At 37.7% G+C, this 12818-nt stretch overlaps 1 protein-coding gene across 5 annotated transcripts in view; it reads left to right on the plus strand.

Moving 5' to 3' along the window:
* Positions 1 to 12818, plus strand: part of ANO4 (anoctamin 4) — a 218144-nt gene that overhangs the window by 144787 nt on the left and 60539 nt on the right. For all 5 annotated transcript variants that reach the window (XR_009964174.1, XM_062615474.1, XM_062615476.1 and 2 more), the window contains 2 exons: positions 2005 to 2049; positions 6783 to 6914. Coding sequence is in view for 4 of the 5 variants with exons in the window: in XM_062615474.1 (XP_062471458.1) it covers positions 2005 to 2049; positions 6783 to 6914 (177 nt within the window). In the remaining variant the exon portion in view is untranslated. The remainder of the gene's footprint in view (positions 1 to 2004; positions 2050 to 6782; positions 6915 to 12818) is intronic.

The raw sequence follows: 12818 nt of genomic DNA on the forward strand, positions 1-12818 counted from the left end.
TCTAGCCATAGAAACCATGGGCTGGAACAAAAATATGCCTCCTTTGAATTCTGTGTCATTACTTGAGATGATTCTACCCCAGTAGGAGGATAAGGTCTCATGATTAAGAAATACACCAGGAACTCAAATTTTAGTCACTGTGAGAAGCTTGTTCTTTCCTGAGCTGAAGTCCCTGTTTTGAAATCTACCTCTCAGCAGGTGGCAAAGTAGATGTCATACAGAGATTATACAGAAAGCATTGAAAATACTAAAGGTTTCTTGACCTGCTTCAGGTCCACAGCTTCATTCTTTCCACATTCACAGAGAAAATTATTACAGTACTGTTACAAGGAAATCATGGTGATTTACTAATGTCTGCTAGGTCAGCTCTGAAATTTTATTTTAAGAGCAACAGTACTGTTTACCAATTAAAAACAAGGACCAGCATTTCACAAAATGACCACTAGTCTAGACTGCCTGTTTCTAGGTGCCCTTGTCTAACCCCCTGTTTTAAGGGCTACTGATTGCTTATAGCTCCTGATCTTTTAGGTTGGAAATATCCAAGATCCATGCATCAGTGAATAAAATCCTTGCTGTTTCAAAGCAGAAGTGATAAAACAGTGGATATTTGAAGGAAAATCAAGAAGTGGATGGCATCTTGGCTTTGACATTTCTTTGTTCCTGCTGATAAATAACACTATCTTGTGAAGGAACTGGCCAAAGGAGGCTGGCCAACATGAAATTGTTTTGAAAATTTAACTTCACCGGCACAATATGGGAGCTGATAACAAAAATAATGTCAAAATTTTATGCGCTATGTAAATTGTAAGTCATGAAAATTAACCTGGAATACTAACCAGGGGTTTTTCTATAGTTTATAAAGCATTATTGCTGTGTTATTTTATAAAGCTCCCAACAATGCTTGCTTCCAAGGCACTAAGAGCATTCCTACAGTACATTTAATATACATGAATATTCACAATATGGGTGGTGTGAACCCTTCGCTTTCCGGAAGTGACACAGTTCAGCATTGCATGATGGAACCTCTCAGGATACACAGAAACCACCTTGATTTAAGAAAGATCTTCAGTGACTAACAAAGCCTCTGAAATCTTCCAGTAAGGCGTATCAGTCTCAAGCCCGCATCTAAAACCCGTCCGATTTTCTTAACTTTCATAAAGACATGATCTCTCTGCTGAAGGCAATGGGTCAAATCCTGATGGCTGCAATGTTATAGGCACATACAAGGAGAGCAAGTGCTGATAGAAGCAGAGTGGGGTGAGAGGTGGACTCCCAGTTCTGGATCTACACCACCTGGTTAGAGAGCCACCCTGCCCTATAGGTCTGGTCAGGAAGCAGGCCAAGAACATGGTCAGCATGTGTCTGCTCGTGCATCCTTGTCTGCTCACTTGTTCCTCATGTGCACTCCCACACAGCTTATTGCACTGACAACAGAAATCAGCTGTGCCTGTACAAGGGGCAGAGGGAAAGGCTGAATACTTGGGGGGGGAAGGGTGTCAAGCACATGCTCAATTGCTTGCATAGCTTATATTCTGTTTCAGGGGATATTACCCCAAGAGCAAGTACTGGTCCCAGTCGGTACTGCATGTGTTAAAGCATATTGCAGCATCAGGTACTCCTTTCCTAAGTGATTCCCCCTTGCGTTTCACCAAATGCAGCCTTAATAATTCACTAGTGGATGTGAGATAATTTATTCGCAGTTGTATCAGTCCTATAGAATTCCTGCAACAGTTTATGCAAATAGAAACATCTTTGAGTCCCTGTCATTCACACATGACAAATAGCAGAAAAGGAGAAGACAATGGGAAAAGTATGACCCTCTTGCAATTCAAACGCCACCAGAGTCTGTGGCTTCCTGTGACAGTTCTGTTAATCTCTCTTTTAGTCTTTTCCTCCACCTCTTACAGGCTTCTGTCTTCAATCTCCTTTCCTTCCTTGCTAGTTCATACTGTAACTGACGATGGGTTTTCTTCTCGACTGGCTTCATTTTTGCTGTTCTTCCAGGAGAAAAATCTATTACCTGCACCGTCGATACAAGTTCATGAATAGGTGAGTACGATTCTTATGCCAGTCCAGTTTATGTTCATTTGGGCCCAATAAAAATAATGGTTAACGTCAAGCTGCAAGAAAAAGTTTATTAGCTCTGTTTGTAGGAAGGGAGGAGGAAGCGATTACACACTAGGACACATGCAAAACCAAATACAGAAGTTGCATTTTTAAGGTATCTGCAACGTGAAGGAGACAGTTCATCTTATCAGTGTTGCCTTTCTTAGGAATAAGGAAATATTTGTTACTCAGTGGAGTCTTTTAAAGAAGAAGCATAAAAAACATATCTTTTTCTCTTCATGTAGTTCATTAGGGAGTTTCTTGGGGTTAAAATACCACAATTACAGTTTGTTGGGTTTGTTTGTTGTTTTTTTTTTGCTTTTTTTTGCTTTTTTTATTGCATTTCCATGCACCTTGCTTATTGGTAGTAGTGATGCCATCATTTATTTATGGCTTCCTCTGTGGGGATGCTTAGTACTTTGTTGATAGCTAGGAAAGCAATGAACCAAGTTAATCTGCAGTGTAACTTTATTGAGCTTGAGAGATAAGTATTTTTCAAGAATCTTTGAAGTGTTTTCACTCAGTTCTTAAATATTTTCATTATGTTTGATGTGTAGTTTGTGTCTTACTCAATGAAGTGAAAGACTTCCAATGCTGCAGTTTGCATTTTCTTTTTTATACCTTAGACAATTAAAATATCTCTAAAAAGCCAAAAAAATACACAGGCTTGGCAAAGACCACACCATTTCATGGCACAGTGCTGTTGATGCACCTTCTGAAAGGGTCTAGCATTTGATTTATTGTGTCATTCTGAGGTCAGTGGAAATATTCTCAAACCTCTGGGGGAAAAATTAAATTTGAAAAATCTGCATTTTGGAGTAAACATCTGTATTGCTTTGCAGGTAATATCATTACATGAATATCCATGGGAAAATAAAACACCTATTATCACTCTGCTATATAAGCATATTAAAAAGTAATTTGTATATTAAATTTGATCACAACATGCTGGTAACTTAAGAGCACCCGTGTTGATATTGCGTTATAGTTTTTGCTTATTTACATTAGTAAGCACCAAATGGGCACTTTGTGGAGTTAAGGCATTTTACCTAGTCAGCCCAGGCTAACAGACACACACCATTCTTCTAAAACTTGTTGATTCTCCCACACTTTTCATCCTCACCTTACAATAAATACTGTAACGGCTGTTAACTTTGGAATTTGTCTTGATTTTAATTAAGATGTGGCTGCTTTGACCAAAGCAATAGATAGGAAGGAGTAGGTGAAGATTCTAACGTTTATATGTGGTGTGTTGAAATTTTGTTTTCCATTCCTTTTATTACAACTCAGGATATGATTTGAAGTCATTATGGGAATAGGCATGATCTTTTTCTGGTATTTCAGCTCCTGAGTGATGAGAACACTTGGCTAAATTCAATTTTTATATTCAGGTGTATAAATAGCTACTTGAGGTGGAAAAGCTGTGAGTGAATAGTCCCAATGGGAAAAGAAAAAAGAAAACATATTCAGCTTTATTTTTATTTATGTGAAACTCAGATATACAGCTTCAATAAAACTATCTACTACTAGTTCAGTGAAGATTACAAGTAACTGAAGCCTTGGCCCATTTTTTTGAGCTTAGCCAAGCATTATATTGATGTTCGGGCAAAATTTATTTTAAAGAGGACTTTTGTTGCAAGGCAAAGCCCAGAGCTGGTCACTTGCTGCTTGTCAACCTGACTTGAATTTTCTCTCTTAAAAATTCTAGTGATCTCAAAGTTTCAAATAACAAAATTCCCTTCATGTGTATTAGAGAAAAGGAAGAGTATGTGGTACCTATACAGTACCTGCATTCCAGTTGAAAACTAAGTTGAGACAACATCGAGCTTTGCAATATGTGTAAAGCTCTATCAAAGCTGACCAGCAGATAAAAATCAGTCTCAGTTCAAAACATTTTTATTTTCCTAACTTCCTTTGAAAAAAGGATTCAATCCCTACCCCACTTCCTAATGAGGAAATGGTTTAATTGAAATTATTTGAGAAACCTTTTTTGTGAGTTAAGCACAATATGTATCTTCGGGAAGAGGATACTGAGTAGAGACTAGACTTGGAGTGCAGAGGTAGGACTGAAGTTGAAGATTCTGAGATACTGTGAATTAAGAGAAATTTCTTTTTTTCCTTATGAGGCTAACAAGTGTTTTTAAAGAAAGAATTTAAGAAGGATATAATCTTCAGATCTTCATCTCTTTCATGGTGGCTAGCTCTACAGTGCCTCGTTACTCCATGCACTCTGTTGTTCTTGCGTAGAGTGCTCTGCTTTCCAAACACCATTCCCCTATTCAGCTGAGCATATAAACTTCTCTATAAGCAAAAATGAGGCATGGATTAGCCTTGAAAAAGTTATAAAACACAGTAGCTTTTTAACACTGTGTGTCTGTTTGTTAGCATTGACCTCACTTTTTCATGTTTTTTTTTAAAGACAGTCTCCAATAGAGTACAAAGCCTGTGCTGATGGCTGATGGTAGTGCTGGAGTGAGCTCGAGGCAGCTTAGGAATTTGGTCATTTTTCTTTTCCAAAGAGACAAATAGGGTTTGTTTTTTTTCTATTTTCTCTAGGGATGGCTGTACTGCATGTTCTGGGCCTTGCAGAAAGGCTTTGCAACCTTCTCAGACCTGTTTGCCAGCAGGCTCACTGAGCATGCCAAGTAATCTAAGACTTGGGAATAGCAAACCAGTCAAATTCTGAGTACACTCCATGAGAAGCCAACATGAATAATGCATTGCTCTTAAGTGGGGAAATCATTCTGTGCCTGTGTGCGTGCATGTGTGGTGTGATAAAACTGCAGCACGCATATCTCAAACATGCACATTGACTTGCAGGATGAATGGGAAAGGATTGCAGATTAGCAAGGGGTGTTAATAGCTTAGAGAATTCAAATGATTTTAGTTAAGAAATAAGAATGGAACAGGATATTTATAAAACCCTTCTCCCTAATTCCTCTTCCTTTTTCATACCCAGAGTCACTAAGCCTGCTGAACACACAGGAATGTAGAGCTTTTGGCCTTTACAGAGGAAAAATTGGAGGTTAAGAGACAGGGAATTTCGCTGTAGAGAGCTTACTTTTCCTTTGTCATTCCCTATCAGTGCCTGCACAGATTTGCTCAAAGCTGTCAGGCTTGATGCTACAACTCCACAGTTACAGTTGGTCAGGCCCCTTATAGCCCTAGGATCAGACATTGCCTGCACTTGAGCAGTGGCATTTGCAAACTGCCTCCTCCTGTGTTCTGTACTGCTGGGCCAGTGCAAACACTGCCCATGAAGAGTTGATAACTAATTTAGTGTCTTATGGTATATTTTCATGCCCATTCCAGTTCTTCCAAACAGTCCTATGGGTAAGTGTGCACACCTCCCCATGCTATTCCCAGACTGGAAATACAAAGATGGTACCAAAACAAGTAGATTAGTTTGGTTACAATTCTGAAATGTGTCCATGTTTAAAAATCAGCATTAGCTTTCTTATTAAAAAAAGCTCTCTTTGATGGGAGAGGGTTGTATATCCCAGGAAATTTCATATGTGTTTTAAATGAAAGGTTGTAATAATTTTGTGTCACTTTGCCACACACTTGGCTGCTTGGGTATGGATTGCCCTCCCTCAAAATGACTGTGCAGAGCTCAAAGCATCTGTTGGGCACAGAGTTATTGTGCTGACTTCTGTCAGAAAAAAAGAATCGACTACCTTTCCAGTCTTTGAGCTTCACCCAGAACTGAACTTAAAGTCCAAAGGATGTCCATTCATGCATGCAGTTTAGAAAGAGCCTAGAAAGAGCCGGTGACTGAAGTATGTGCATAGTCTATAATTTGTAGTCTATTATTTTTGTAGGCAGGGATCACTGATTATGACTTGAAGATGCTAAGAAATGAGAGAGTAGGGCTTATTGTGCCAGACACATCTCATCTTTCTTATGTGTTTTTTATTATCATATTTTAGTTTTGATTTGAATTTGGTTTTGATCGTCTTCTCCAATCAGCTCTGGTTCTTCCCTCTCCCTTCATTTCAGCGTGCATCTTTGCATGAGTGAACTTGCAGTTAAATCTGCCCTTTCTCCAGCTTTATCTTAGTTTGCTTTCACATTCTAAATATAAAAATCTGTGTGATAGTCACCTGTTAATCTACACACTGAATATTCTGGTTTCATGGAGGTTGTAGTATTGTAAGACACTACAATTGAACAAAATTAGCAAAGTAGCCTATTTTTATAGCATCAGTTGTGAGGTAAGAATCCATACAGACAGCAGTAAACGGATGCAACCTGTTGGGGTTTAGCTGCCAAAGCTGTCTGTCACAGTCTCTGCTGTTCTCAAATTTATATGTCCAAATCCTAATGTGTCACTTAAGCCTGAAATTTAAATTAACTGAAAAGCTGAGAAATAAAGGCTTACAGAGTTGCCAAGAGCCTTCTGGACTTAGTAAGTTTTATAGCAGCATGTATCATCACAATTGCTTTTCTGTTTAGACAAAATAAGATGCTCTTCTCATGAAAGCAGGTTATTAATAATCAAGTTCAGCGTGTACAATTTGGTCTGCCTCAAAAAAAAAACCAAACCCAAAGACATTGCATCTTTTCTAGTTGTAAATATTTGGTGGCTTAGTTTGCCAGCATGTGTTCTTTGTAAGCCCTCTGTAATGTAATGAAAAAACACTATCTCAAATGCTCACGCTTTTCATCTGCTGCAGGATCGAGAAACAAATAAGCAGGTTTCGAGGATGGTTACCTAGAAAGCCAATGAAACTGGACAAGGAGACACTGCCCGATCTGGAGGAGAATGACTGCTATACTGCTCCATTCAGTCAACAAAGGATCCATCAGTGAGTGTTTTATAATATCTTAATTACAAAATGAAAGCTTATCCTTCTGGATTCACCTTGGAAAAAATCAGTTCAAATCTTACTGCCTTCAGATTAGTGCTTTGTCACAAAAAGAGAGAGGCAGAGTCCTGAGAGCATAAAGTCCATCTACATTTCTAATAATTAAAGGTACAGCTCAAAGCTAAAGGAAATCAACTGAAGAGTTCCTTTTAATTCACTAGAATTTCAATTGCATCCTTAAAGCAGCCAGATGGCTAATTTTTGGGTCAGTATTGGAGTTGTTCTTTGTCTCTTAAAGATGTGATTAAAACTTCTTTTTTTCAGCATTTCTATAACTTTAGCATAATCAAAATTAGTCCTAACACTGATGGCTGGAATAAATCTGATACTGCATTTCATACTTAGCTACAACTGTAGAATAAACAGAATTCTAAGGAAAGCAGAAACTGTTGTTTAGTTTTCACTGTCCTTTAGGGAAGCAAAACTGCTTGCAAAATGCCAGTGTTAAAACCTGTCAGTGACACTTGTCCAAGTATACCAATATCACTGCTGTTGCACCAATGTCACTAGAGAAATCATTTGACAACTAGAAGCCTTTATTAACTTGGAAAATGCAAAACAGAAAAAGTCCCAAATGATTCTCAGATCCCACGCTGAATTTCAAGGCTGTTAAATTCTGGAGAAAGAGGATGCCTTATGGGTAGTTACAATGTTTGTGATACGGGAAACAGTCATTGACTAACTGAGAATAAAATCACAAAGAATGTGCAGCAGTGATCAGGGTGCTAACAGAAGACATAGAATGAATTATAGGCAGCTCAAAATCTAAAAATCTGAAATACGTGATTTTATTCAGAGAGAAGCCAAGTTGATGTAGTGCTCTTAAATGCCTTGCTTTAAATGAACAGTTTTTCGGGACTGGATTTATTAGCTGCAATAGGAATGAATTAAAATAGAAATGAAATAGACCTCCTCTGCTATAAGTAGTTTTTTTCCAAATACAGCAGAAAACCAAAACCAGGTGCATATCTCTAGGGAAAATTCAGTAGAAGTCTGCTCCTAGCACCAGTAACCAGCCAGGGTTATCTCCACTAATGTCTGTGCCCTGAATAGACAACAGGTTCAGACTAGAGAGTCTTCTGATACTTGAATTAAAAGATGGGTCAGTTATTGTGCCCTGCAAGATGAAAAGTAGGTGCAAATTAGCTTTACAATAGACCAGTAATAATAAAAAATTAAGAAATTGGAACTTCCTGATTAGTATTTTTAATAACAGTTAATAACTATTAACTTCCTTTACAGCACACAAGGAGAATCAACATATACAAACAAGAGTAATTTTTCATTCTGCCTTGCTCATGTTTGCATTGACAAACTGACAGGAAGGGTTTGTTAAATGCTGTGGTAGTTCAATTGACATTCCCACTGTTGTTTGGCACTTCTTTTACATCACCATAGACTTTAAAGCTGTACTCTCCAGCAGGCCTGACTTTTTCTCTTTTGCTTTCCTTGTAGTATTCATTTCCTTTTGTGTGGGGACTGCTAAAATCCTGACTGAGCTGCCCTCCTTCTCCCAAAAGGTGTTGGCTCTGACAGGATTCCTGTGTTCCTGTCGTGCTTCAGCCTGTTGGCTGTGCTGTTTTACTCTGCTTCACTAGAATTTTGAAACATAATGACTTGTTCAATATTCATCTAGTGAGTTGCATGCAGGTGTTTTAATTGTTTCAAGAATTTCAGGGTATGTTAGTAAGCAGAACATTTCATGAGTATCTTTAGTGTGTGCTTTTAATCTGTGATTATGGAGTGCAAGTATTAAATAATTGGAAATGTAGAGTTTAAAAGAATCATTTTATTAGTATCAGAAGTGTATTATGTTGGGGTTCACTGATTTTGGAGAAATTACTGCTTGCTTTGAGCAAATTGCAGCTTCTTCCAAGAAATACATAAATATTCTATTGAAAGCCTCTATATAATGAGCCACTAGTAAAGATGCTCACCTATCCCCAAACACGTGGGGAGTATGTGCGTATGTATGTATGAGTAGAAATGGACTTTTTTATTTACCTTTATCTCAACACATATTAACTGATGTATCAATTACTGTGACTTGCACCTTCATTTGTCTGAATCACTTGTGCCAGTTGAGATCACTAAGAAGATGATTTCTCTTTCACCTCTGCCCACTGGTAAGTGTAGTAACCTTAACAATTACAATGCAGTGGCAGTGGAGGCTATGTAATTGTCATGGTCAGTTACTTGTGGAGTTCACATTGTCTTCAACATCATCCTGTAGGCTAGAATAACAGTGACAGTCTCTTCTCTGCTCTTGGTCATTTAGATGTGGCTCTGCATCTGCTTCCATCACACAGTTGTGCCCAAACTGGTTCAGACAGAACATGCACAGGACAGGGAGGGTCCCAGGTTTGTCCAGATATTGCAATATTGCAATTTTAACCTGGAATTCCTTAATTTTTACGTTCTTCATAGCCTCAGACCTTTTTCACTTCATTAAAGAATAGGTAGTTTATCTTTTTTTGATCTAGTGACAGTTTTCACATCCAGGTCTCCAATATGATACAGATGATGTTTGTAACATGATCTGAGTACAGTCTTCATTTATGATAGCTGCTTTGAAAAGCATGGAAAGACAGATGACTGACAATACTTACAATACAGAGTTTGGGGAGGAAAATAGTGAAGACCAAAACCAGCAAAGCCTGATCAGGCCTTTTGTCAGTAGGAATTAGTATCTTTGAAATATTGATGTACAATGAGCATGTGCAACTGTAGTAGACCATATTTATGGTCTTTTTCTTTCTTGCATTTTTCTTTTCCATTCAGGTGGAAAAGGCCAGATGTGGAGAAAGCCTAGCTTTCAGAAAAAAAAACTACATTTGTTCTCAGAGGCACAGCTAAGCATCTGCCCTCCTTCCAAAACAGGCAAAGAAATGCACGTCTGTTAGATGTGCCTGTAACTTTCACAGCCTGACTTCAGGTTTTCTTTTAAAGAGATTATGGCATACCTTATAGGTATATTGCAAAATTATCAGTACAAGAGAAGACCAAAAATCATTTTATTTCCTAAGTGATAGGAAATCTCTTTTTGGAGGAAAAAATCTCTGCCATTGCATTCCACACAATATTTTGGAATTGTGTGGAATGCAAAATGATAATTTTCAAGATAGACTTCTGAGGAGTATCTGTCTTCTGCAGCCACAGCTTGGGAAGGGCTTTATTTATGCCAAAGCATTTCTTCTGGAAATTATCAGTTACAAGAATGACCAGTTCACAATATGTGAAAAAATGTTTTCCATCAGACAATGATGATAATTAGTTATTTTTCTACCACTACTTGGTTATTTTATGTAGTGAGATGCTCGTCAGTTAGGAATAGGAACAGTAGTAATTAGTTGCAATTTCTCAGATAGCTGTATACTAGCTGTGAAAATGCTTTTAATTGCTGTTTAGAGATTTCAAACTTCATATCAGGAGCTATTTCTCCTCTTTTTTCTTTTTTTTTCTTCCAAAGGTGACAAACACTCTGGTTAAATATTAGTCCAATGTACAATTGAATAAACCACTTAAAGTAAACAATTATTACTTCAGTGAAAATTAGATTAAAAACTTACACAATTAGGAGGACTAGGACAGTATCTGGATTAATTAAACAAAGATGCCCTGCATACCAGAGGTTAATGGAGTTATTCTCATTTGTAAGATGTCTCCTTGTGGTACATGTGGATGTCATTCTGTATCTTTGTCAGATATCTAAGATATGTGTCTCTCAGGGTGGAGTTACATTTTAAGCTGTCTCTGATGCTCATTCTGGCCTTAATAAATCCCATCCCTAACACAATTATCTGTGCCCATATTCCTCTGAGCTGCTTTACCCCAAGGTCACGTATGCATCAGGGAGCTGCTACCACTGGAGATGAGGCATAGGGCTCTGTGGACACTTATTCTTTTTGAACCAGAATGGTCATGCTTGTGTTTAAATACATCTATGGTATGATAAATATACATTTGCAAATTTTTGAAAACAGAATCAGTTCTTCTGTCAGATTCTAAATGCTCTGATGCTCTAAACAAACCTTTATGCAACCAAACTTGGAAATGCCCCAGTGTTTTAAATTCTCTTTGTTTCTGGAAGTTTTAATTGGCTTGAAAACTGAATGAAACAGAGCATCCCTGAAAAATACATAAAGTTTATTCTATCTCAGATGAATATTTGTGACTGAACCAATTTAAACTAAGAAGTGATTTGGGTGGCAGAGTGATCTGGTGGGGAAGGGCAGAGGAAGGTAGAGGAGAGATTCAGCATTTTCATGACTGTTTTACTTAGCAGTTTTGAGGATGTGATGTGCCAAATCTGAAACAGGTGAAGCCACTAATACTTTCTTCATACCAAAGTGATCCTGGTTTAGACACATAATGTGAAAAATCCTTTAACCATTAATAAACATTGTCTTTAAGATGAACAAAAAAGTCAGCTGCAGCCTTAAAAGTCAGGCAAAATGAAAATAGTGATAATTATACACCCATTTTCAAATAAGCTACAGGGATGCGCTGTGATATTTGCACTGGAATGCTGCAGGCTCATCTTGTTGAAGCTACTACAGCTGATCATTTTCTTGGATGTTAAATGAGGTAAAAACCTGCTATTGCTTCAGCCAACAACAGCTGCCTACTGCTACTGGTTTACCTGGGAGTGCAGTGTTGAACGTTTTTCCTGTACTAAAGAATATACTTCTCATTATACTGTTTACTACCTCAAATAACACCTGTGCTTTTAGTTGGTGCTGCTTCCAGCAACTGGCATTTTCTTGGAACATACCTTTTAATATGGTGAATATCAGACAAAATCATAGAATGGTTAAGGTTGAAAGGAACCTTAAAGATCATCTAGTTTGAACCCCTCTGCCGCAGGCAGAGACACCTTTTGCTAGACCAGGTTTCTCAAAGACATCAAATGTTTCATTGTATGGAGATCTTGTGGAGTAAAGATGGACATTCATGTGTGCATGCATGATTCCTTACTTTGCGGCTTTGAAACTAGGTCATGGGTGTTCAGCTTTTAGACTGTATGTCTTACCAGTAGAGCAGAAAATAGTCTTTCCCTGCCTTTTCTTGCTCCTCAAAAAAAAAAAATAAAATAAAAATTGAGAAGTGGGTGTTAGGGTGTTAGGCAAAGATTCAAGAGCTGAATTTACCTCTGAAGGGTTTGTACAGCCTGCTAAATTACCAAGGAGAATGTATGAACAGGAATTCATTGCTAGTTTGTTCTTAGCTGAATTCACATTAGAGTGTCTTTGTTATCCATGGAAAGATAGTTTGAAATCTCCAGTTCAGAGTCTAATTAAGAAAGCTACAAATAGACTTTCAAAGCAATTAACCTTCACTGACTATTCATGTCACTTACAGCATGAATGTAAGAGCAATATTTCCGCAATGACATTTTTAAACAGGGCATTAATTAAGAATCAACTCTGGAACCTTTCCTGTCAGAAGTGCTCTCATTATTTTCATTTGGATTTTCCTTTTTAGTAAAGACTCACAGGACGAGGCCAGTGGTTACAGCTGTTGTGAAGCAAGTCACTGGGTTTATTATCTACTATACATTAACTTCATGGGTAATAAAAAATAATAGTGTGTTAACCCTTACTCATTTTTTAACTTACAAATGAGGTGACAAAGTGATCAAAACCATCAGTGAACTAAACTCTTACTAAGCCTAGAAACAAATTCTTTGCTCTTATGACTATTCAAACCGTTTTACGTATTGAAATTCTAACGAGGACAACAGAAACAGAACAGGTGAGGAAACTTCCATCTGAAAGCAACAAGGATTAAAACCTCTCTAGAAAGTCTCTGCCTTATGTAGTTTATAGCTCAGTAATGTCTGAT

Source organism: Pezoporus occidentalis, unplaced genomic scaffold (assembly GCF_034315485.1).
Source record: "Pezoporus occidentalis ecotype Australia unplaced genomic scaffold, CSIRO_AGI_Poc_V1 ctg182, whole genome shotgun sequence".
In the NCBI taxonomy this organism is placed as follows: domain Eukaryota; kingdom Metazoa; phylum Chordata; class Aves; order Psittaciformes; family Psittacidae; genus Pezoporus; species Pezoporus occidentalis.